Source organism: Hermetia illucens, chromosome 3 (assembly GCF_905115235.1).
Source record: "Hermetia illucens chromosome 3, iHerIll2.2.curated.20191125, whole genome shotgun sequence".
Lineage (NCBI taxonomy): Eukaryota > Metazoa > Arthropoda > Insecta > Diptera > Stratiomyidae > Hermetia > Hermetia illucens.
Genome location: NC_051851.1, coordinates 46,199,755 through 46,227,372, shown reverse-complemented (window position 1 = coordinate 46,227,372; position 27,618 = coordinate 46,199,755). Strand labels below are relative to the sequence as shown.

Sequence of the window (27,618 nt, the reverse complement as noted above, 5' to 3'; positions counted from 1 at the left end):
CCCGCACTAAAAGCGTCGAAAGATTAAGGTTGGAGGTTAAAATACTTCAGATTAAATACAATCGTCAATTACAGTAACTTATTCTTACCTTCTATATTCCCCTGCCAGGCCGGGATTGTCAAAAACTGAAAGGATGGAGGGTCGAATGTTATTACGAAAAAGGAAGCAGGACCTAAGAAATATGGACAAACGAGCTCAGGCTGTTGAATTAGTGAATTTCGGTTACTTCCGTTTTTTTCGAAGAACATCTCCATCAAATTTGCTGTTTTTCCGACTTTTCTGGTTTTCCATGTATAACACAAGCAGGTGCAATATTTTAATATTTGAATATTGAATTGAAATGCTTTGCTTTCCTTCATCATGGCATGATTGGAGCAGGTTATCAACATTGATAGTATTTTTCAATTGCTTTGGCGGTCTTGCAGTTGCTGATGCGAAACGCAAAGATAAGGGTATCATTGGCATATTGAATAATGTCTATACCGGTCTCGGAAATGAGAACGTCAGGCTTGAAAGTCTTATATAAAGTAGGTCCTGAAATGGAATTTTGCCGTATTCCTCTTAATATCGGATAGAGATAGAAAATTAATTTTCCACGTTGACATTGAAAAAACTATCTCCAAAGAAGTTGATCGCAATTCTTATTATCGCAATTGAGAAATTTTTTTCGACAAGCTTGAATATACATTAGTCCGTCTACCCATATTGTGTGGTGTCCATATATAATTAATAGATTACCATTAGTTTGGCTTACGTTATGTCTAGAAACGGCAGTGTCTTGAAGGTAGCTCTGTGCAGTGTGGTCCTTGCTTATAATGGAACTCAAACCGATTATTGGGAGACTGCAGGTGAATTTGTGGTGTCCAAATTGGGTAAGGCGATGAACTTCGGAACTGCGGTATTCATAGACAGTAACTGACTGCCTTGAACAACCGCAGTTATTGTCAGTTCTACAGGGAGAAACATTAAGTTGAATGTCAAATGGCTCAGCAAGGCCCTACTCTTTTTTAGCGTCACTGCAGAGATGTTTCTTTTTTTTACCAAAAACAAAATTTCGGGACTTACGTTTCTATTTCAGTCTTTTTATATTTGGAAAACGATTAGGCCCGTTTTTTATGTCTGCTAATTTTTGTGTCAATTCTTTATTCCGAAATTGGCTCGTATTCCATCATCAACGGCGCAACAACCGGTATCCGGTCTAGGCCTGCCTTAATAAGGAACTGCAGACATCCCGGTTTTGCGCCGAGGTCCACCAATTCGATATCCCTAACAGCTGTCTGGCGTCCTGGCCCACGCCATCGCTCCATCTTAGGCAGGGTCTGCCTCGTCTTCTTTTTCTACCATAGATATTGCCCTTATAAACTTTCCGGGTGGGATCATCTTCATCCATACGGATTAAGTGACCTGCCCACCGTAACCTATTGAGCCGGACTTTATCCACAACCGGACGGTCATGGTATCGCTCATAGATTTCGTCATTGTGTAGGCTACGGAATCGTCCATCCTCATGTAGGGGGCCAAAAATTCTTCAGAGGATTCTTCTCTCGAACGCGGCCAAGAGTTCGCAATTTTTCTTGCTAAGAACCAAAGTTTCCGAGGAATACATGAGGACTGGCAAGACAATAGTCTTGTACAGTAAGAGCTTTGACCCTATGGTGAGACGTTTCGAGCGGAACAGTCTTTGTAAGCTGAAATAGGCTCTGTTGGCTGACAACAACCGTGCGGGGATTTCATCATCGTAGTTGTTATCGGTTGTGATTTTCGACCCTAGATAGGAGAAATTGTCAACGGTCTCAAAGTTTTATATTTATGAAAGTTAGTTTTAGGTTCCTGCGCCATATTTGTCTGATTTTTATGTGTAACATAATATTATGTGGTAGAGAGTTATGTTCGAACAATTGACTTTATTAGTTTCTCTGCGGCTAGCATCTTTGATGACGTTGGTAGCCAAAATCATAGTTCGTTGCCGGTTGTGTCGAATCTCGTCAAATTCAGTTTAGGCGCTAGGTCTGACTTGAATTTGCCCCAGCCTGAGTGAGCGAATGTTCTGATAGTTGTGAAGTTTGATTTGAAGACGAGGTAAGCTCTAATACGATGATCATGCCTGTTGATCTTTTACAAGATTTCGTCATTTCGTTTCCACGAAGCAGTCTGCACTACGCGGCCTTATCGTTCTATCTAACTAAACCATTTCAATATTGGTGGAAGAAAATTAGTGGTGGACTCATTTTAAATGGATTCCTCCATTTATATTGACTATCCTATCACTTCAGATGGTGCGCCCATAATTGTAGTCGCCACTGAAAGCGTGGGACATGAATTCAACCAAAACACTTCCAAGTTATCGGAAGAAGTTTGCAGGTTCCCGGTGGCGAACGTCTCCTTTCAGGCTAAGAGGACAATGCCTGAATGGTTATCGTTACTAATAATGTTATACCTGGTGAAGTTTATACTACCGTCAAGGTAACCTCCCGAAATGCAGTAGGAATCTACCTTACTAGTATCAATTAATAATTGGACGGTCGCATATTGGCCAGATGATGGAAGTAGAGGTGGAATTAAATGTGACAATACTGAACAACTTAAGCTATGGATACTTTTAATTGCAGCTAATTGTCGCTGTTCTTGGGCGTAGAAAGGAGTTGTTCAACCAATTTAGGGAAGCCATTGGCTGCATGATTGTCATCCAGTTGAGCTGTTGATTTGGAAGCAGATTTGCTAGCGGCTTGCACATATAACATTATTGGGCTGGTCAAGCTCTATGACAGTTGAGCCACCGTTTGCTTGATTGAAAATTCCTTTGCGATAACTTTCCGGTGGTCCAATTTGGTCGCAGTTGCCGCGAAACTTATTTCATGGGTCTTCCTACGTCGATGAATCTTTGTGAATTTAGTGGATCTGTGCACTTTCGAGAAATTTCTGGGGGTATGCCTGAATTTTCAGCAGTGTCACCATAGCACTTTCCCTACTCGCTCCAATTTTTTCGAGAGTGATCTTTTGGCGTATGTACTTTAACTTAAGAATTTCACTTAGCTCTTTGCACGGCTCAAAGTTTACTATAGGAAGCCCAGATTGATATTTGATAAGAAGCAAGGGATCCTCCCTGCCGAAGGTCTTATACTTCCTGTTTACAAAATGTGTAGTCCAGCAAACCTTCAAAAGTGGGTACTTTGATGTGTGTATTGCCATAACTTTTTCTGGATCACCTTTCCTATGAAGATTATGGACTGTCTAACGAGGGTTGAGGGAACCCTCTGTTAGCCTCTATTTACGATTTGTGAATCGTGCACACCTTTTCTTCTTTTAACATATTTCAGGCACCCTTCCAATTATTTTTAGTCCACAGAGCGAAAAAAATACATCCAAACATATCGGCCGTAGTCTGAAATATCCTCTTGGTTTTTTCTCTGAGATGGATGGATGGATGGATTCTTTTCAAGGAAAAATCAAAATAGATTTATGAGTTGTTTCCAATTTTTTATTTTGCTTCACATCATTTCTAACAGGGTCAAACTAGACATATCTTTTTTGAAAAATTTTCTGAAAATTTACCTGAAAGGCTTTAGCATGAATCTTCATTAAAACTGGTGTACGCTGGTATTTTGAAATAACTTTAAACTGGAAGTTTTCTGCAATAAATACTAAGTAATAGCCTCTCGATCTCAAGATCCGAGTTTGAATCCTGGTTGGGTCTTAGTAATGAAATTGAAGTACAGCTTCAATGAATATGTATTAATAGAAACATAATAATTAAAAAGGGGAGACAGTGAAAGCCATATGCTCCAAAAATGTACTGACATAATCTTTGAAGCGTGGAAGTAGAATATCTGTTGTCGAAATATTCCATACTAATATCAAGCACACATATACATATGCAGAAAAGTTTCGATTCAATATCTTTTCTTCTAACGAAACCAACCTGCAGCATAGAAATGCTGCCGGAGATAAGTCCTAAAGTTCAGTTTCCTGGCTTTACTTTCGAACTATTCAGACACCACTCATTGTCGATTTATTCATATAATTCAAAAATATACTGTACTTCACAGGCTCGCGACTCACAAAAAAAATCCTGTAATTTATATGGAAATCTGTGCTGAAATATTCGGAATGGAACTGTGAAATTAAGTTTTCATATTGCTAATGCAAAATTGCAAGAAGACTTCCCATAAAGGAGGACGAGCCTTTGCTTGTTACCAATTACTTCACAATTTTTGAAAAGATGGAAGCAATTCTCAACATAAAACATGCAAGTAGTAACGCTTAAGACGGGAGCTAGTTTATAATTTAATCAAAACTTAATTAAGGTTTCTCTGTTTTCCCAATTAAGAACCAACACTACCTACATTTGTGTATTCGAATATCTTCGTTAGATAACAGAAGATATTTCTTTTAACTGAAGCTACTAGTTCCTTTGAATATTTCATTAAAGCACGCAAGAGTATCCTGGACCGTAAATAGAATCAAATGCTAGAAACAGGGAAAGTAGGGCATCCATTCCCTTGGGGTTCTTTCCAAAACTTTACCTTATATTTATTGTGTATATTGAGGAAAATTTAATTTGCCGCAAGCAAGGAAAACTTGAAAGGAATCAAACATGATAGAACGTAATGACAGGAATCATTACTTTCACGAAATTTCAGAGCCAATTTCGAATAAGCACTCCATTTAAACTTGAAAATTTAGAAAAACATTTTCAAGAAAATTTGCTTTTCTGTAACTTTTTAATCAGTTTGCTTGGGAGGGCTCCTGAATCTGGCTTCCATCTGAAAGGAGCATGTATGGATGAACAGAGGATTTACATGTTTGCATGTTCTGATGAAAGACCAACGACAAATTTAATTGCAATTTGCTTTGAGTAAACCGATATCCCTCCATTTATCTCAATATTGCTTATTCAACCCTACTGAGAATCTGATGTGAAGGAAGCGTAACTGTTTACAGCATAATTTCCATATAAATTTGTACGTATTACATCGAAAGTTCACTTTTAATGAGATTTTGTTTCATTTAAATAGCTTACAGATATTTATGTATGGCCTTGCGAGCTTGTAACGATGCGGGCGAAGATGATGATGATGACGAAGATGATGGCGTTGATGAAAACGATGATGATGATAATGAAGGCAAAATTCATCAGCCTCTGTGTAATTAGATCAGGAAGAGATTTATAGGGCCATAGTTGAATGGACTGAAAAAATGAAAGTCAGAATATAACCGACGGACGTAGAAGATATTCGACTTTCTCTCTGGAAGTATAAAGACCACCAGCTTTTAATTAGAGTTTCCCTCCAGGATATTGCTATTGATATCAAGTATTTAGAGGAAATTTACCGCAGGATTATGTAAGTCGATTATTGGTTTACGAGCTATTTTTTCCTGTGATTATCTCTATCACACTGGAATATACTTAGTGCATACTAAGTTAGCGCTGCTTACGATGGACTTTCATATTAGATACGTGACCATCAACCTTATGTCACATTGCTGATGATCTGCCAAAATGTGACTGAGCTCCTTCCAAGTCTTCCCGAGAAACTTGCATTCCTTTACTACTGTTCTAATCTAAGTGAACCTGGGGCGACCCATTTCCGCATACTAACCAGCATATTTAGCAGCAGGTGGGTCGTATGCTGGTGCAGATCTTAAGGTGCTAGGGTACCATACACCAGCCGGCACAGCGGTGGGGGAGTCTTTCAGTAGTAAAATTATTTTTCACAAAGTGTAATCGTACCTGTAATCGAGTGTAAGGTCTTGTTTGGCAGTTTCCGAAATCGCAATGGTTTTGACATTGGTTGAAAAGGCAAGGAGTGTGGTGATCCAAAAAGTGTCAGTTACTTCAAGGACCTGTTCTCAGAAACTATTCAGCTAAAATATCTGAAAACAAATATGGTGATCCATGTACATGGTATCTAGGCGGGGGGTAACCTTCCTCATCAAGTTTTGCAGTAATAAAGGTTATACTGTAAAGCGCGAAACTACCAAGTTTGGTAGCAGAGCTATAATAGGTCCATGTTGCCACTTTTGCGCGAATTTATTGCACTGCATGACTTTGAATGTCAGTCTCATATTGGATGGTCTGATAAACTAAATGCATGAACATTACAAGCTAAATACTTATGGGGCTACGCGCACTGCTTCCGAAGGATTCGTATGTTATTAATATGGAGGGGAAATAATGATGATTCTCTCGCTCAAATTATCGAGCTGTTTTTCAATACGTTCCAGTTTTACTTTAGCTACCAGTTTTGTGACGGCAAAAGGTACGCAAGTATCCCTTTAATTAGCGCACATACGATGAGTGCCCTGCTTCGGGACCTTAATGAGCATCCCCTTCTTCTACTTACTCGTAAATATTTCCGATTCTCCGGATTTAGAAATGAGTGAAAATAGCAAATTTATAGGAAGTGGAGGGACTGCAAGGAATAGTTCTGTTCTCGAGTGCACTGATGCCCTTTCTTTGGAGGAACATTTTATATTTACATATATACTTTACGGGTGGCTTGCTATTTCATCCACTAGAGATGAAACTTCACTAGATATTGTTATACGAATGTGAATGAGAAGTGTTTCTGTTTCCTCTTATGCTACTCGTCATGGTAGATAAGGCCTTCCCGTTGACTTCCTTGACTGGGTAACTGGAAGATTCGCAAATACCTGCAAGTTCTTTATTGGTGGAGTACACGGTTTTCACAACATTACTATTTGTAGCAGCTTCTGTTCCGCTGGTCGAAATAATGGTTGAAATACTTCTGCCTTAGGATACTTAACGACTTACTTCCCTAGATTTGTCATTGTGCCAGAGCTCAAGCACACCATATTCGCTTTCACTCTCAGTGGCAATAAAAACCTCCAGTGCAATACGCTTGTCAACTAGCTCGATACTTTTGGAGTCAGCTGAATTTTATATCAAAAGAGCCCTTTTGATGGGTTCCAGCTTTGTCTACATTTTCCAACTAAACAAAAATGTACGTTAGCCGATTAGTCAGCGAGTAGCTGCCGTGTTGCCCAATGACAGGCTGATCACAAAAGCGGACCACTTTGACATCGGATGATTTAAGCTCTCCGCCTGCCCGTAGACGTGCACACAAGCTACCGTCAAGGGATGACCACGCTACTGCTAATTGTTATGTTGTCGATCTAAGTAGGTATGTATGTGGCTAATCATTTAGCAGACGTCGTGCTCGAACAATATGCCACCATTATAAGAGCATTGGAAGCTGTGGAAAACGGCAAATCTATATTGCCATTGCGATCCGCAATACCGTACTTTCCCATCCCATGTCCGATGTTGAAGCAAGGTGCTATCAGAGCCCAGCTTGGCATTCCGATCACCCATCACGATTGCAATATTACCTCTAGAAAGCTCCCTTTTCTCTGTATACTATTAAAATGTTCCTCACTCCGGTCTGGAATATCCCAGTCAATATTCTGTCTTACACTAGTTTTCAATACGTGAAGTACGTTTAGCAGATGCAGCAAGCATCAATGCAACATCAGATTCACGCTTACTTCTGGCAAGCTCATCAGAGTACAATAATCGAGTATCATAAAAGGTTGGCACTCACGCTGTGGAGATAGAGAAGCTTTTTAGTTTGTGTAGAATCATCCCTGCATGATTCCTCCACATCTCTGCTAGAGAAGTACTGCCTCTCCTTTGTAAAAAAATTCAAGAAAATCATTCCCTTGATGGCACACACCATCTTTCCAGATACTAACCTATATGCGCGACATACTCTCAGCGCGATTGGCCGGTATGCAGAACACACCCTGCTTCCGTACACAGTGTTGCCCAGTACCTAGGAGCACTCCATATTAGGGATCATCTAGTTAGAGTCGCTAGTTTTGCTGCCTTTCCCGGGTAAATTTTAAGTGCACTTGATTTCAGTCATTATTTGCAGGTATCTAATATTCGATTTTGAAATCCCCTCGTAATTACAAGCCTGGGTTTTAACAGTATTAATTTTTTTCCGATTGGTAATAATGACCGCTTCTGCCTTTTCGACCGCCAGGTTCAGTTTAACCATTCCTAACTACACTTAAATGGAATTATTGAGTTCATAAAGTTTCATAAAGTTCCATATTCTGGGGGTACTTGACAATTACAGATACCATCAAGTTTCCTGCAAAATCAATTAATGTTTCTGCCCCTGGCCAAGCATTCCAACATAAATCATGTTCAGCAGAGCACTACTACCCCTACAACGTATTTTCTCGGCCCATCATCCAGTCTTTTAACACAGAAAACACTCCTAAAGGTAACTATCGAATATCTGAACTAAGTAATCAAAGTGCTCTTGCTCCATCGCTAGTTGACCGAACTTTGGCATTTTTGGCATGTAATTGTACCTTAGCAACATCTGGCACCTCCCGAACTAGACCATTTCTCGATCGTACAAGATGCTCAGCGAAATCCATACTGCTGGGCAAATAGACCACCTACTAGTCGATGAGTGGAAGCAGGCTGTTGTACATTACCCTCTGGAACAGCTTTTTCATACTGTCTGAAAGCCAGGTAGGGCGGTATTATGAGTGTACGTCAGGTAGTTTTTGGGACTTCGGTAGCAGAACCTATCTCCTCCGTTTCTACTAGGTGGGGAAACCTCCTATGAACCAGATAAATGATTGCCATACACCTCTTGGTGGGCTATTGCACGTCAACCACTACGGGGTATTTTGCGCGTAAACTCTACACGCCATCATTCGCGGTTACCTGAAACGCCCTTCAGCATCCTCCGCGACGTCAGGATGCGCACTATTATTTTGCGCCAAGTGCCCTTCATTGGCCCATTCATTGGCCATCTCGGGAGAGTGGATTTCACTGCATCACGCAGCCCCCAATGTACTTATCGCCCCTCGTTGAAGTATGACCTATCCACCGCCACTTTCCTTCCCACCACAGTGCGTACGAGTGGCAGGCCTGTGCGACTCAGCGCACTCCGATAAAATGACGCGGACGGGTATTGATGAAAGTTTGAAGTTTTTGGGTAACAGTGGAGTTCACTTTCCATATACTCCAAGACTTTAGCTTGTTGCGGCACCTGGCATTTTGAGCCATCATAGGTCGTTCTCAAGCACAATGCAGACCACATTCCTTTCTACAGTGTAGTGAACCCTTATAGTCTTCAGTGAAGTACTCTAACACACTCCAAGGCCCTGATCCAATATGGATTCTTGGGTCGACAATTATTATTATTATTATGTGTCGCTCTATCATCAGATAGATAGCAGCTTCTCCAGCTTCTACGTAGAGCATTCCACTTTTTGTTCATGCTATACGGTCAATAAAGGAAGATTCAAAATGGAAACCGGCCTGCTAGTCGATCAAGCTTTCGTGATATTCTTTGATCTGTTCCAAGATTATTTTAACTATTATCCTTGGGACTGCACGGAGTACGCAGAAGCCACTCCAATTGTCACACTCAAAACGGATACTCTTCTTTGGGATCTTGGCGATGACCCTTCTTCCACTCTTTGGGAAAGGTCTCGGATTCCCAAGATTTTCATACGAGTGGAAGCAGCAAATTTACAGTAACTTCAGGTGCAGTGATAAATAACTTTGCGGAGGGACCGTCAAGTCCAGCGGCTTTATTCTGTTTGTGTGCATTGATGACCGAAATGAATTTTCTTCTACTTGGAGGAATTGTCCGTGTCTGCATGTTACGGTGGCTAGCCATTACATCCACAAGAATCGTGGTGAAGTATTTTTCGGTTCAATTCCGCACGATTCGAATATGCTTAGGGACATGTAAGCCTGATTTTTGTAGATAACTTCTGGATACTCTTCGAATCCCAGGGCCTCATTATACCCAATTCGTCCAGAGATTTGAAGTAGTTGCTGGTTGGTATTCCTAGGGTTCGGAAAGGCGCCCTAGTAAACCGGTGACTGACTTTCTCTTTCTTCGTTTCGCGGGAGAGGAATTCAAATTATTTTGAAAAAGAGTCGCGGGTATGTCACTTGCGGTGATATTTGCCTCATTATAACCTTTCAGGCAGCGCCACATGCCTTCGTATTGACCTCAAGACACAACTGCTTCTAGCAATTCCGCTTACTTTTTCGTGTGTCCTTAGCGGCACACAAGCATTTTTCTATGATGTAATCTCATCTTGCACGCGAGTATTATTTCATGCGTTCAGGTTTTCACTTGTGTTGGCTTAGCTAGTACCTTTCCTACTTGGCCAGGAGAACCATCCATTGACTTCATCCTGAATTTATTCAGATCCAAAATCAGATCCTCCTTCTGAGTTCATCTAATGCGCCTGACACTAGTGCCCATGTTTTTCAACTCCGGATACGCAGGATATAGATATCCTGATCTCTTTTCTTGGAAATAATAATTTTTTTCAGATGGAAAAGTGACAAAAGAAAAAAAGAAGTTTCTTTTTGAGACTTCTCCTTACCCACTTTTGTACATTACTCGGACTTACTAGGTGCTGATTCTTCCCCTTTTTCCAATATTGGGGTGTACCACGTGGAACTACCACCTTGCTCCGGAATTTTCACCGGCTCAACTTCCCTCGGTAAAGAGACGTTTTTCTTCTTGGTTATTGAAGTATTCGATATTACTGTCTCTACTCCATTTTCTCGTGTTATCACTTGGTTGCCTCATGTTAAGAGGCGTCACCTTCGTTTCCCCCATGACTGTGCCGGATGTCTAGGCTTTTGTCACTTCTAGTGTTCCAACACAGGACAACTTAATGCCACCATCGAATTTTCACTTCAATATTGCCGTTGAAGCCACAGCAACGAGTCAATGATAAACTTCAGAAATTCGACTGTTGTATGACTATATGGCCAGCTTCAAAAATAATATATTCTTCAATGGCAAATTCGGTTAAGCGGCTAATAATCTGCTAGGTTTTTGAAATGGCAAATGATATGAAAAGAAGCTATAGGGTTCCTAGAGTTACTAAGAAACATTTGTCTGGCATGTTTCGTTTTGGGCATCTACCTCTTGACCGACGGTTAAAGCAAACTTAATATCGAGGCCTGGGAAGGATATTTATTCGAACACAAGGAGGCAAATCAACTTAACATTATTCTTGTTGAAATGTTTGAAGAGACTGATTGAGAGTGATATTCCTGAGAAGGCGGTAATGTCGCGTGGAAAGCCCTGTAAGTCTACTCGTTATTCTTTGATCTCGGGCGAAAGATGAGTAGCATGAGCATGGACGTGTTCGTGAACATTGAAGTGGTTTTTTCGGTGCGCTGTTCTAAAAACTGGGGATATTGATTGCTGTTTGACTACAGAAGCAATAGAAGGCCTAGACTGCGAACTGTAAAATTTGTCAATACATGCCCAACCTTACACAGATGACATAGCTGTAATAGCTGCTGCTCGAGAGCTCGGAGCGGTGTGTAGAAAGAAAAAATATTGATTTGATTGACAGTTCAATTATGGCTTTCAATAAATAAAAAAAAACAAAATAGTCAAACAGCGAACTATTCGCAAAAGTGAAAGTGAAGAGTTAGTTAAGAGAGTACAAAATGGTTTTTACCATAAGCTAGTGTCACTTCGAAGAACTGTGTTTCTTTGTATAACCGGTGTCGACGATTGACGAGCGGTTAAAGGACGGGCGTATTACAATCAGTTGTGATAGTCAACTCGATCACCCTATGCGTCACTTCGAATATTGTCCAGAATCCAGAATCAGAAACCAACTAAACTCTATTTCTCCATTCAATACGGTTGAACTACTTTGGAGACTTGGTCTCGATGGTGTAGAGGAAAATAAAATCGCGGATGCCTTAGCAAAAAAGGGTTCAATTTTCCCCATGCCCGAACCGAAACCAGCAGTTGAAGTGTCAGTATCATTGGTTAACGTTGTTATCAAAGAAATCGAACAAGCTTCCCATAAGGATCGAAGAGCCTAAATCTTACTAGACACATTAAATTGTTTTTCTCAGAATAATGTACATATATAACTCATTAGATGGACATATCTATCTATGTTCAGAATTGGAATTTTTCGAGAAGATGGCAATCATGTAATGACGAATCGGAATCCACGGAGCGTTTTCTATGAAAGTGTCCCACCTATGGACGCATCAGCCCTCAGATCTACAGTGCTGATCTACTCCACTTGGAGCAACTACCATCACACACTTCCACTAACGAAAATTCTGCGATTCATGCTATTACATTAGGCAGGCGAGCCGAGTGCAATGGTCCACTACGATTTGAGTGATCAGGAGCTGTGCGCCCCCCCCCAAATACACACACAAGGGGTCATTAGTTAATTTTTTTCTTCAAGTTCGTTTAGAAAGGGGTTTGACAGTTGGCAATTCCACCATTTTACTTACTTCTAAAAGCAAGCTCTGAATCCAAATTCTTATTTTTAGTTTTAGCAGTTTTGATGTCTTAAAAATTTCCTGAAAGCAATTTGCAATCATTTTAGTTTCTTCGTTATTTAATAGTTGTAAGTTTTGAGATTGTTTATTATTGTGAGTCTGGAAATAGCGAAAGATGTAATCTTCAAAGGTGTTAGCAGCCACGTCAGTTTAGTATAATCTGGTAGTAGCTTATTAATTTTTAGAGAAAATCTGAAAAACAGCTTCGATCAGTGGAAGCAGTTTGCCTTTATTGGCATTCTTATTAACTTTTTGTTGTTTGTTACTTACAGCACTAAAGTCTATGAAATTTATTTCTTCTAAAAAGTGACATAGACGACAAGCTTATGTTCTGTTTCATGGGGTTTTAATATTATGGAAAGAAACGTAAACGATACTATTGAACCTGCTATTTTCTCAAATACTTTCAGAAGCATTCATCCTTGTCTCTGGAAAACGTAAAGTGCCAATACTCACATAAAATAGGGTAATTTATTGCTTACTTTTCGGAAACTCTCTCTTACCATCCTATACTGATAAAAGATACCAAAATTATACCAAAAGACAATGCGACAAGTACGTTATCAGCGGTACTTCGCCACTGAAGCATTTGTTATACTAAGCAAACTTTCGTTCGGATGGGAGATGAAAACAAGAGCAAACTGAGGAGGTTGTATGTTGGCAAAACTTTTCGGAAGGCACTTAACTTTCCTGTGCCGTCGATGCCACCCTAATAAATTTTCCTAAGATAGAAACGCCAGATAAGATCTCTTGAAGTCTAGAAAGTATTAGGCTTAGGAAAGCAACTTGTTCGAAAGTGGCTTTACAGAAGATACTCTTTCTCCTTACAAACTATGGCCACGCACAAATATGATATATCCTTAAAAACAAGACCACCTCCTGGTCGGTTAGCTTATGGAGCTTATTTGTGATAATTTCTGATGTAGTTCAACGTAATGTTCAGCAGATAGAGATTTCAAGATTAGCTAAGCTATATTTTGTAGTGATTTAGCGATTGAGGAAATTTTATATTTTCAGCTTGAGTTTTCGATGCGCGGTAATGGCTTCCGTTAAGATTTTCGATGATATTGAATTTCATAAGATAGTAGATAAACAGTACCTGGAAAATGGATAGCTAATTGAGAATTTGAATTCAGAATTTATTAGTGGAAAATAGGGATAAAGTTTCTTATTTATTAATTATTTTCGTCGCAGATTGCAATCCAGTAAGCGAAGCTCTCAAGATAATGGCATTGTAATTGCTAGAATGATTTAGGTAATAAATAATGGGAGGAAATACAATGCAAAGAATACACGAACGATGCTCGCAATGGAATGTTAATAAATAAACTTTCAGGAAATATTCGACTTATAGGAAAACATTAATCACTTTCGCAATTATTCTGCAAAATTTACCCACAATATCGAGAAATATTGACAAACAGATCCTTTGGAAATTGTGGTTTCACTGTCCATTATTAGATTTGATTGTATTGTTTGCTGCTTCATACTAAAGATTAGAAGTAAATCAAAAACGGTTTTGGAAATTTTTCTGTTGCAAATAGTTCTTTGATTTCGCAACACAATCGCGGTCCTAGTTTACTTAACTTATACATATCATACTATATTTTATCTTTTTTTGAAAAGGTTCTGGCAAGAGAGTTACCTTTAGTTTCTGCATACAGAAAGCTTTTGGGCGATGTAGAAGGTAAATAAACTTTCCAGCTCAAAGTTAATATGTATCTAGGCCAAATAATGTTGCATTTGTTCTAATAAGGGTGGGGTGGAAATTCCACTGCGTCGAACTCAGTTCATTACTAATAAAAACTCACCGATCCATTTATAATTCAGTAGTACAAGTATACCACTGTGTTGTACATTACACCCCATTAGAGTTCCCATGCATTTTACATGAATCTAATCGGTTCACGTGTTTTACGGGAAGAGGTTGAATATATGTTAGTCTACTAGCAAATGAGAGAACTTATACCTGGGAACTCGCAGTATTACGTATATACATAAATATTTCTACATCGACCCGCTACCTTCAATGATGTGAATCCACGTAATATGCATTTTCGTAATAATCCAGAATAAGTGTCAGTCATCTGGTACATGTACATTAATTTTCATGTTTCACAGGTGTGAGCGCTACGCGTGCTTACGAGTATCTATTCAATAAAGTTACTGAATGCGTTCTGAGGTTAAATACTAAAGGTGTAATGTAAGAGGTGTTTGGATTCCCAAGTTTGATTTTATTATAATCACCCATTAACATAGAATTTGCGTGAATATAATTGGTATGTTTGTATGAAAATTTGTATATATAGTACATGGGTATAATGTAACGCATATGCTAAGTAAACCTCAGGGTCGTCTTTGCAAACAGCCGTGAGCTAGAACATATTTACGTACGTCAGGATCAATATGTACACAAGGGAAAAGCTATAGTGGAAACTGTGCTACAAGTGGTAAAGCTATGCACACGTACTAGTATGTACTACAGTTTCCTTCAACCACGTTTCTAACTAACAATCTTGGGCAAACATCCTAGAATTCTGGACTTTATTTAAAAATACATGTTAGCGCGTAAACATATCGGCTAATCGGCAAAACAGGCAACCTATCAGGTGCGGTCACCATGTTTGGTTAGCTGATAGGTTTATGGCATTGAATTAAATTTATGTATGATGATTATTAGTAATGATAATGATTAGTAATTTCAACAGTAACAACATCTAATTTAGAAAATAGTGCAATAAGAATCAACAACTTGTTCAAGGACAAATTGTAAATATTAGAGAGCTCATCTCTACCAGTTTCCCCTATCAGCAAATACATCTCCGTCGACTACTAGAAATTGCCAAGAACGTGGGTTAACTTCCATTGTCTTCGGGAATATTAAATTGAAACGTGATACATTATCAGAAAGTTTACAAACCAAATAAACACTCTTGATGAACCCATTAAATGCAACCTTGTTTAATATAATAAAAGGGGGATGTGGGGAATTCATTTGTAATTTTCCAGTAAATCAATTCAAAACACATCACCTGCTCTTTGGCATAAAATTTATAATCAAGTCTAAAATGAGGTTGAAGCGTTTGACACCAATACTTCAGACATCACGATCCAGGTCGGTTTTTTACCTCTTTGCTAACCAAGCTTGGGAATGTGGGAGGCGGTGGGGTTTTGAGCACTATTATCCCTCACGTGTCATTTAACAAAATTTTACGTGTCCTTTAACCGATGCGCGTGTCCACATTGGAGTCTGAAAATTCGCACGAGCCCACCAAAAGACCAGCAAGTTAAACCTCGAAATTGCATAAAAAAAAGAAAATAATGGATCGCCTACGGACACAGAGCCCAGATACGAGCGCCGTAATCGAAAGGGAGGATCCAAGACAGATTGCGGCCTCAATCGATACTTTTCCTGCCTCAGGTGTGCAATGAAGGGTGGCCTTTGAAGTTTCCGCCCTTCCTTGGTATCCTTAGGCCATTCTATCAGAGGATACTCTTCATTAGAAGGCGATGAAGAGGAAGTCTCAAACCAACAAGAATTTAGCTTCAATTTCAAACCAGAAAACGAAAATAATAAAGAATAAATGAGAAAAACAGGAATAATCAGAGCATATCCATCTTTCAGGTGGATTCCTTAAATTCCCTCTGGTTTTGCATTATTTTTTGGGTACCTCCTCCACTTTGAATTTTTTTTTTGAACCAAGAAAAAATAATTTCGAGCCTAGCCGGACCAAAATGAGATAAAAAATAGCAACTCTATTGTAAATTAAGAACACGAATTAGTTTTTGAATTTTAATTAATTTTAAAAATGTTCTCCTTGGTTCTTATGCAGTTTCATAAATGCAGCTTTTGCTAGCTTAATGGTAATTAATTTGGTTTGGCAAGTCATGATATGAACTTTGTCTCAGAGTACAAATACCCTTACTGTTGCAATCGAGATGCGAGGACTTCTGATTTTGATTTCGACAAATAAGGGTCGCAGACTAAATCATTCAGATTGGCCTGACTCATCAAGTGCGGTTTACTTGCTTCGGATCCTTCGCTTTATTGGCTCTCACTTTCCGACGTTCTTTGCTGTTTCATTCCTGAAGAAAGACCTCCCACTACTCATTTTGGTTTTAGTAGCAAATCGGAATGTGGCACTGGCTTTGCCACTGACTGCACATTTGAATACATTGTTGAACGGTGACATAAGGTTGTTGGTTACGTCAAACAGAAATAACAATCAGTCTCATGGCTTATCGGCTCTTTCCATAGCATCGCTCTTACAAACGAGAAATATTTCTTTTCGCCTTTTGATCGTCGGCAAGTACCACGTTTTATTCAGATGTATATATGCAAACCCGAAGTATTCTTTATACCCTTCCAACACTGATTCGTCGGAAAACATTTCCTTTTTTTCAAAACATTTCTCCGCGAACATAGCAAAAGTTGTGAGGTGATATTTTACACATAATATTTCCACTATTGATGTACAAAAACACAGAAGGTAACACGAAATAACCATTACGACCATTTTCGGGATTTCTACAACACGAAATAGCGATTTTCATAGATTTTTCAAAATAAAGTGTTTGGCTTCGACTAACTAACTATGTTGCCATCATATACCGAAATACGTGCTCTTGCAATCACGGCATCCGTGACGATACACAGATGAGAACAAATAAACGCGAAGATGCACCAAATGGTTCAATGAGTCTCACTTCCTATTATTATATCTTATGGATGGTACTCAGCAACATGGTAACTCTATAATTGCTGCACTAGGAGATAACTCCCTTTTCAAAGTTTTTTTGAAAATAAAACCTTATAAAATCGGTTTGCTGTCTGTCTTTTTTTATTTTTCGGCGTTAGAAAGTGTAAAGCTTCAAAACCTACTGCCAGCTCCTGCCAGCTCCTGCCACGCAGTTATGTGACACTTTTACTCACTAAAACCACCTCTTTCTCATTTCACTCTCCCCATGGAACTCCTATAAAGTATTGCGTCGCTGGGCTGGATCATCTCATTATCGTTCTTTCCCTTCCTTGTTTTCGTCGTAGTTCTTCTTGCCTAAACTATTGGTGAATAGCTTGCAGTTCCTTTACAACCTTGTTCCAAGCATCCGTTGACTCCAGCATGGACTCCACAATGTTTTCGGGTGTTAAGAGCCTGTATGCGACCGTTTTCATTCTTCTTCGGTGCGTGGTGAACCTGGGGCAATCAGATGTTCAAATAGTTTGCCAATGGTATTGACCAGACATATCAGCCTATATGAGGGATCACATAATGGTTTACCTACCTTCGGAATGAGTATGAGCTTTTGTAGCTTCTATTGCTCGGAGAATTCTCCTTCCCCAAGGAATGCCGTGAAAACTCGGCCAAACGTACTTGGCGCAGTCTTGGCGGCTACTTTCAGGGCAATATTAGGGATTTCATCTGGTCCTGGAGTCCTTTATTCAGTCAATCTTTTCGCTGGGTCTAGAACCTCCTCATTTACCACTACTGAAACTTGGCCGGGATTTAAATATACTACAGGAAGACCCGTTCATTTCACATCTACTGGGAAGAGAGTGTTCAGTATATTCTGCAACGACTTTGGACAAGTAATCGGTGGGGAGCGCTCGCCTTTCAGTGATGACATCACCAACCTGTATGCGGCACCCCATGGGTCAGAGTCTGCTTCAGTACACATCCGCTTGAAATGTTTGGATTTGCAATTTGTGATAGCTACAATTTTTTCCTTTCATTTTTATATTGCACGTGTAGCTCCTCGAACTCAGGTCGGTTTCTTCTGCGCTTGATGCGTCTCCTAGCTTTGAGGCACTTTTTCCGGCATTCCGCAATTTCTGAATTCCACCGGAAAGTAGGATTTTGTCTTCGGAAAGTGCTACACCGAAGCATAGGGGCATTGCATACCCGCTGCAATTTTTCCACGACCTAAGAAACTTTTTTTTGTGCGCTTCCCGACAGCAATATATATTCCAGAAGTACCTCCTTGAACATTTCTGCGTTAAATTTCTTGGTTACCGAGCTCATTGTTATTCTTTTGAATAGATTCATGATATTCCTTTTCGAGATTTGAAATATGATAGCCTGATAAATGATGTGTGTGTACTCCTCGCTGACACCCCACTGGAAGTTTCTGATTAGAGTATCAATGACGAAGGTGAGGTCTACCACCGATTGAAATTCTCCCTATAGAGCTGGCAAGCACCACGTTCAAACACGAGAATGTCTGCAGCAATATTCATCCTCTTGCGTTGATTCTCCTCCCATTCTTCTGCCCATGCGTTGAAGTCGCCGGCTATTACTTTGGGATTGTAGCGACGTATATTGAAGGAAAGTTTCTCCAGCAATGACGTGAATTCCTCTAATGTGAGGCTCGGTGCCGCATGAAAAGTCCCGATGAGTATTTTCCGAAGACGGTATTAGTTTTGACATTTGCTGAAAAATCTGAAAAAAAAATCAAGAGGTTGCCACTATATGGTGGCTAGGCTCCAAAGTACCCTCTATACCAATATCTGTTCAAACAAAGTTAGTTGATAGTATATTACTTAATTTTTAGTAATTGGCTGCAATACCCCTAAGTTCCCCCTACCATCACGAATTAATTGATTGTAACAATATAGGGTATAATATGGAGCATAATCTTACCAAGTTTAGTGGAAATCGCGGTATTACTAACAAACATAGGTCAAAGTTGTTGCTCCTTTGCAATTTCAAGACTTTGAATGTCAATATCAGCTGAATGTGGATATTCTCTAATGCACACTCAAATATCTTTATAAAAGAAATACACAAAACCTTACATATCTGACGCGTCCAGCTCCCGGTTTCTCCACTTGTTATTTATAGGACCGACAATGACTCTTTGAAAATCGTCTGACATTGATTAGCTGCTCCACACCTTGAGTATCAGTTTCTGAACTGTTCAGTGTAGTTGGCCGCCCCCATATTTAACCAGGCCGACTGTAATTCCACTTAATGATTTCCAAGTCGATGGATTATGCGTACTGCTGTTTCGATGGTTGGTGGTGATAGCGTTTGGATAGGTTACACATTAAGAAGGGGCGGCAATTGCACTTCTGGTGACGAGTGGGTCTCCCCAGAGGCACTTGACGCAAAACAGTGGAGAAGAAGTGCCCTCGTCTCAAGTAATCGAGGGGAGAGCTGAAGAGCATATAGATAATACATAAATGAAAGTTTTCAGTCTCTGAGTGTGGTTACGTGGCTACGTAGTGCGCATACTGAAAATGACGGCGATTATTACTCGAAAGCTTTAAACCTTCATCGACACTAGTCTGCGTCGTCCCGGCGAAATATTCTAGCCTGACATATATTCGAAAAAAAACCTCCCCTGCAGCTTCTTAGGTTATGGAGTGATTTGAAATACACTATTTCAGTTAACAGCGAATTGCAATCGTTTTCATATGAATATGTTACAGGGTTAATGTAAATTTGCCCTTTCAGGAAGGTTTTTAATGAAATTTAAGAGTGGACGCCTAGATTTTTTGTGTAACTATTTAATTATTATTTTTATACATCCGGAGATCTAGTTTATTACATTTAAAGTCTTCATTTCTTGACCTTTGGTATTTTTTTTTCCGAATAAATAAGCTATGAGTTGAGATTGGCAGACGATGTAGGAGGTAGACAGACAGGTAGGCGGATAGACCATGAACTTTTGTTATACAGAAATAAACTTTTCTGTGGATAATGCAAATAATTGAAATATGCTAAATCAACAGAAGTGTTTCATATGAAACACATCCCACACAGAACATTTACGAAATTCCCTATCGTCGACAACGGCCTTCATAGTGTTAACGACCGCCCTGTATAAAACCCATTAATTCAGCTTAATATTGGCTTCTCTAATCCACCCGTTTGTCTAACTCTGGGAGAAAGCCAAACAAACCTTCTAAAATCATCATAAAAGTAATTCAATTAACTGAACGATTTTTCAGAATTTTTTTCTTTTTTTTTCTTACAGGCTAACTTCGTCTTGCTGATGACATCAGCAAATACATACTTAGCAGCTCGTGCTGCTGGTTCAGCTGGAAACCAGGACAACATTTAATTAAATTAAGTGTGGCGCCTCCAACCATCACCCAAATCTATTCATAGGAAAAGTTTAGAGGATTTCATCTGTAAAGTTTTAAAGAGTGAATGGGACTGTGAACGTGTTGTCATTTCGACAACTTGACAGACTTTGTGACAATAAAAGCGACCCAAACTTGTATTGAGGACATTCAAACTGCATCGGAATTATGCAACATATTGTTTGCGTAGCACAATTGCAGGTATAACACGCTTTTCGACTACAGTAAACCTAAAATCAGGACGCCATCAAAAACACGGGACACTGCGTCTACTAAAAGGAGTATTGTGTGCTGTCCTCGTATAATTGATTGTCAAGCGGAAGTTACCCTTGCCCAGCCGGGGTGTCAGAGATTAATAGATATATAGCATCGAGCACCTGAGTACCACCGTGCGGACGTGGAAAAATACGCAACCACTAACCAAACCCTTCACCAACCACCGGGAATTATACGATATTCAACGGTGATAAAACAGAAACAATAAACACATGAACTTTCCTTCCATGCGGGAACGAGTAGTGCATGATATGCGGGAGTGAAAATCAAGGGTGTTCAAAGCGGTTCCGAACTCTATGTGTGCGAGTACTTCAAGTCGAGTTCAGGGATATGTTAACGCTATAGAAACATATTCCCTTTACATGCATGGATAATGCGGATAACCCACTGAGCTTTCACCGAGATGATAAATTAAGCACGTAGTAGTGGAGGAAAGTCAAATCCAATTCAATTTGGGGGGATGTGAGGTTGGAATTTCACGTTACCTATCAGACTGCCAGCCATACCTGCTGCCTGTATTTTGTTTCGCTTGGCAAAGTGCTCCTGGAAAACAATACGACCCAATTTACTCTAGGGTAATTGAAAATATAAACAATGCCCTCTTATGTTAACTTCAAACACCACGTTGAATTGATGGGCATATCCCGAGTTTCCAAAGTTAATTTTTTCCCCTAATAAAGAGGGAAGTAATAAAAAAGGCGGAATGAATACATTTCTTTTGTGCTAATTTTTTTAAATGTAGTAATTTGGTGTGCAATGAATAAATTTTCCGATAGGTAAATGAAAAGACCGATTGCATATTTTCCTCGAGAGTTCGTTAGCGGGAATTGAACAGGTGAAAGAAATTAAAGAGGGTGGCGCGTCCGTAAAAGGTGTTAATTTAAGTACCCGTTCAGTAGGCGTTGCGTTATTGAAAGGAATTCCCACCAGTTTGGTGTGATTTGAAATTTCGATATCGAGTGCGAAAGGAGGGGGATCCCAAGTTATTTGTAAATACTCCAACTGAAATAGTTTATGTCTTTCATACAGCGCATGGTAGGAATGACCTGTTGCCGGACATTTACGCAAGATATTATAGACAAGTCCTTGCTGCAAATAGTAACCGAGAAAGCGACGGTTTATGAGCACACCATTCAACTGACCTCAATAGCGATTTAACGTAAAAAGTGCTAACCTAGATAATCCACTAAACTTTTGCCCTTCTCCAACCCTTTTCTTTTCATCGGGAAGTTTGAGTAAAAAAGCTACTATTCATTTGCCCAGAGTTTAACCACCTTTATATTTCTACACTATTAAACTTAAATCTTCAAACCGACCGCTATAAAAAAAAAGCCAGGAAAAGTGTTCCGTAGAATTCGCAGAGTCAGCACGTGAGTGGAAATCGGGCAAACTCGAGAGACGACCGGTAAAAGTGGTTCAAGTTGGCTAGAATTAACAAAATAGACATTTATACATAGCAAAGAAATGACCGCCGTCACGTTTAGAAGTGAAATCCGCCGTAGTCGGGCTTGTCCCATTTTGTTGCTAATTAGCTTTAGTCTTCTCATCCAACTTGGACTTTTGCCGACAGCAATTGAGGCTGCCATTTCCAGTCGAGGTAAGTGAAAATTGTGAAAAATTAAAATCACCTTTTTCTCTCTTCCAGTTTATCACATTTTTTCTCTTCTGTTTCATTTTATATAAGTTTTTGTATCCACACTATTTTATACCTTTCAAGACTTTCTCGTGTTCGTTTATTTCTTCATTTGCAGACTTTAAAGTTTTATTATGATGTACCTTTGAAGTTTTACATTTTAAAGTTTTTATTATTGCATGATATCGTAAAAAAGGAATAATTAACTATAATTGGAGCAGAAGCACCCAAACGAGGCGGAATATGATGGTATTCATAATTAATTAAAAAATAAGTGCTAGGATGCAGAAAAATAGCAGAGAGGGTTATAAAGCAACGGCGATTTGAGTAAAAACGTGGTCCTTTACGTCACAGCTGGATATTCGTCTATTACTTAGTGCTTCTTGTACTTCTGAGGAAAAATAGTTAAATAAAATTCAAAACAGTTTCCATTTATACTATTTATTATCTGACAAATTTGTGGAGTGTGACCTGAAGCTAATTGCTTCTGACCTATTTATTTGTAATTGAATAACGCTTGTATTACATTATAATATTGGTCATACCTCACCTTAGTCGATGATGCAGCCTGTATTGCTAACGATTACCTTTTGGTTCGTTGTCCAAGTGTGTGGAATTTTCCCAATCCCAGGGTGATATCTTTAAGGCTGACAAAAAAAATCCTACATAATATTTATCTGAATTACTACGAAGGGACACCACAATAGTCAACCAAAGAATGGCTGCCCTTTTACATATGAAGTGTGGTAACGTGACTTGGCGCTATTTATGAACAATAATACAATTACCGAAATTAAATTGTATAAAACTCCTACACCCTAACACTTTGAACTTGACAGTGTAACTAAAATGTCATGGACTCTTTTAACAACCAGAGCGCTAGTGAATAGAATAACTGAATGATTAGTGCTCGATTGAGATATTTAGCTGTGTCAACTAGTTAAAGAAACATTAAATGTGATCCTTACTTACTTAAAAGCAAACAAAAAGAGGGGAGAGGTTACAGCAGTGCCGCCCGCAACTTCACGCAACAGTGACTGCAGAATTTCGCATAGTTTTAGGACATGCCCATCAAATCAAGGGCCCACTGTCTTTGAACACTATCTTGGACTTCCAATGAACCAGCTGAACAGGCCTTTCTATTAAGCATGCCATACTAGTCCTGCTTGAAATTAATTGCAATTCATGAGACATATTTTCATTTAACTAATTTCAGTTTCAGGAAGCGCTAATCGAGATGATACACCACATGACTATATTCGGGAAAAAAAAATTTACATCTTCTCTTTATATGTGTTGGAAACCCCCATTTAAACTCCACGTAAACTTATGTCACTCACTGTATAGGTGGAATTTGATAGGTCCCATATGACCACTAAGTTTCATTCAGATCGCTGTAATTCGCCGCTAGATGGCGTTGCAGTAGATAAATGTCTATACCGTTCATCCGATTGCCATGGAAATTTGGATGAAGGTTGAATTTACAACCCCATCTTCATAGGGGGTGACAAGTTTATGTAGGGGAGAGGGGCGATCCTCCTTTCAATTCATATGAAACTTCGCTGCAGCCACCTCCCCCTAAAAAGATATGGCCTTTCAGAGCGGGTTTTCTTATGTCGTCACGCTAATATTTGAATTTTCAGCTCTACCGCGTTAAGGAGAAGGAATCTAAGGATTATGTAAGAGGAAGAAGAAAGTCCCTCCTCTAACCTGCGTAAAAAATTACGATAGCCATCTTCGTTTAACAAGTTATGGCGAACCAAATTGGGACTATTTTCATGTCGAAAGCATAAGGTTTAATTTTGAGCCCCATTCCCTCAGGCCGAAAGGGGAGTATGAATGAGGAAGCGGGAGATTTTTTCTCGTAAAGCCCTTTTTCAACGGGTTTACAGCGGTCACCTTCCCTTAAAAAGCAATAGAGCTTCAAATGGTAATACTTTTCATGATCACAGTAAGGTTTAGTTTGACAGCGCCACACCCCGTAAGCGAGAGGATAAAGAGGATGCGCAGAAGGCAGAACCCCTGTTTCAAACATCTTCGAAAAATTCTAACAGTCATCACCCCTTCAAAAGTTATCGCATCTCGAAAAGGTGTTATTTCTGTCAAATTAATGAGCTTCTTGGTATAGCAATTATCGTACTGATGTGCAAGCCAGGTTGTAAGTGGGAGATCGCCCCGTGTACTGCCACTCCCTTCAGCTCCGGAAAGTAGTGGCCTCGATTTACCAACCGGCGCAACCTTTCACCGGGTGTGGAGAGGGGATTTTCTTTTGTTTTACTATACAGTTTTCACCCTTTGCAAGGATAGGGGTAACATTTTGAAAATTATGGAAAATCCCATCCAAAAAATTGAACGTTGGAAGTTCAGGTTGGTAATCAGACATGCACGATAACTGTCAGCCAACATCTGAAGAACGAGACTCACCACAGGAAACAGAATGAAGCAGAGCCTCTATTTCAAGAGCTGCTGAAACATGAGAGAAGCGGGATTAATGATGAAATAATCTTCAAGTTTGAGCTTGAGTGCCGAAAGATCTTAACAATATGGTGTACGAATAACAAATCTTCGAGAAAAGCGCAATTCGACATAGCTGCTGCAATTATCCAAGAGTAAGACACGCGATGTGAAGCTGAACGCTTACGGCAGGCTCGAGATTGGTAATCGATCCCAATAAAGCACTATTCAATTGCCCTGAAGACTACGAGTTCAGAGTGCATCGAAGTGTCCTGATTAACCCAATTTATATACAGTGCTTAAATCGTTGCGCTTTGAGGTTTCATTAAGAAATGCATGGGTGTGTGTTGTTGCACTGTCAAGAAGAGTTTGTCACCATATTACCAGAGTTACTTTGGAATCCAAACATTTTTTCAGCATATTCGGAAATACAATGCAAGGATTCAAATGCTATTGTTTGGAGCGATGAATATTGAAAATATGGTAATTTTACACCTGCATTCGAGTTTCAAGGACATGAAAGTCGGGGGGAGGGAGGGTTTAACGTAAATGCCTGTTATGTAGACATAATCCCACGGTCCTCTTCAGTGTCATTCTTCCGAGGAATTAAGTTAACTAGTCGAAATACTTCTCGTTCACTGTTCTCCTAACTCTGAAAATGTTGTTAAATTCGATCCATTTATTCGTGAAAAACGGCAAATAATACAGGCGGAGCTAAAAACGTTCGTAGCAGTATAAAAAAATGGTAATCCCAAGTAAAAATTTAGCAGCAACTGTCCTGTCCTGACACCAATTGAACTCGCATCTCCTACAAGGCTCAGTGGTCTCCATAATGCTTTTCTCATTTTATGAAGAATATCCAGAAACCCGTTCCCTCTCCCACTCGCAGTAAATTTCGGCGTCGCACTAAGCTTAAACCCATCCCACATCTTTTACAAAATAAGATTTAAAGCCTTTTAAATGGCACCTTAAAATCACTATGGTCCATACTCCCATTTGACAAGCCCACTCTACAAAGTCAAGTTTTTCTGCTATAAATAGTTAATTCAACCTCTAATCACTTTCTTTTTCATCTTCTAGACCCATAACTCTTATTATTAGATGGGTAGGTTGCGCCTCAAGAAGGGCAGATTTTCCATAGTCGTACCGTCATATTCACAAAAGACGATAGTACGAACTAGTTATCAAGCCAGATCTTCTAGGGTACCTCCAAAACACCTTGCATGGATGCCTTCCGCTTTATACGCGTTCAAATTGCTTACGTGCATTGTACAACTGGAACGGGTACTGTTGAAAGATAAAAGGCGAAGTAGCGAGACAAAAAACCAATTGGTATAAAAAACTGATTGAAATCTTCAAAACCCATAGATAAAACGAGAAAACGCCCTTGATTAGAAGGATTTTGAAGTGAACTAGAGGAAAGGATTGGACATAGAGGTCAAAAAAGGAGGGCTTATTATCGTGAAAATCTTTTGTCAATACGCCTAAAGAAAAAGTGTCTAAAATTAGACGTGCTAGTGAAAACAAATTGTGAAAACCGGAGGATATCGAGTTCAACGCACATAGAGAGAAAAGGGGCATAACAAAATCTGGATAGGTAAAAGTGAAGAAAGAAAAAATAGGTACTGTATTTGTCAGTATTCAGATTCATAAAAAAATTACAAAGATTTAGCCAGAACTTCATAGAAGCGTTAAAGAAACCTTGTGATTATGGTAGCCCAAGTAAATCTTTGATATCTACAGAAAATACATTACGGCTCCTAGTTCTCCTTCTACCAAAGAAATCATTCATTTGCTTTTGTATCTTGCTACTTGGGGGAAGTAATACGCTAGATTCGACTGAAATGCGGTAGATCACAAATTTCCATCATCATGACCAATGGCGCAAAAACCACCATCTGGTCGGCTTTGTAAGGAACTCCAAACATCACGGTTTTGGACGAGGTTCACCAATTCGATACCCCTAAAAGCTGTTTGCTGTCCTTGCCTCTGATATCGTTCCATCTAAGACAGGGCCTGCCACGTTTTCTTTTTCTATTACATATATTTCCCCTATAGACTCTCCTGGCTGGATCATCCTCACCCATACAGCTCATTGTAACCCAATTTTATCCTCAACCCGACGGAGAGACATTTGGAAGGGAGCAGTCATTGTAACCGACAAGCATGTGCGAATTTTGTCGCTATAATTGGTATCTTATGAAGGTGCGGCGGTTATGATTTTCGATCCTAAGTAAGAAAAGTCTTCAGTGATTTTCAGGCTGTATTTTCCTGTGCTTATTATTTCCATTTGATCCGCGCTATTTAGTGTTTTTGTTGTTTTCGCTTTGTTAGACATTTTGGATCCGCAAAATTTTGCTGTAATATAGACTTTAATAGGAAGCATCTTACTGGAAAGTTTGCTGCAAATGTTACCATTATTAACAAAGTTGTCTAAGCCAAATTTGCCTCTTTAACGTAAAATTACTACTCTCTATTACTATCATCGAATTGAATATCTGGTATATTCAATGTACAGTACGAGCTATATATAAGTGGAACCATCGTGTATCTAAATATTCTTACATAAAAAAATAAAACAACCTTTCATCCCCAAATCGCTGAGTTTCCGGTTTTTAATTTGTTTATAGATTTCATAAATTTGCTTCTTTGGCCCGACAGGATGAACATCGAATTGTTTATATCTGACTTGTTGGAAAAACTTTCGATCCTAGTACGGTTGCTCCCTGCATTTCCTTCATTTCTGGAATTTACAGACCTGTACGCGGAACCACCATAAGGTATTACATTACGAGGCGGAGTCAGCTCACTCTAGCTTTG

General features: G+C 39.4%; 1 protein-coding gene across 1 annotated transcript in view; it reads left to right on the top strand.

The window, feature by feature from the left end:
* LOC119652701 (neural cell adhesion molecule 1) overlaps window positions 1-27,618 on the top strand; it is a 351,966-nt gene that overhangs the window by 51,501 nt on the left and 272,847 nt on the right. Inside the window, exon 2 of the mRNA XM_038056983.1 lies at window positions 20,327-22,308. Within this exon, the coding sequence (XP_037912911.1) occupies window positions 22,176-22,308 (133 nt within the window). The 5' untranslated portion in view covers window positions 20,327-22,175. The remainder of the gene's footprint in view (window positions 1-20,326; window positions 22,309-27,618) is intronic.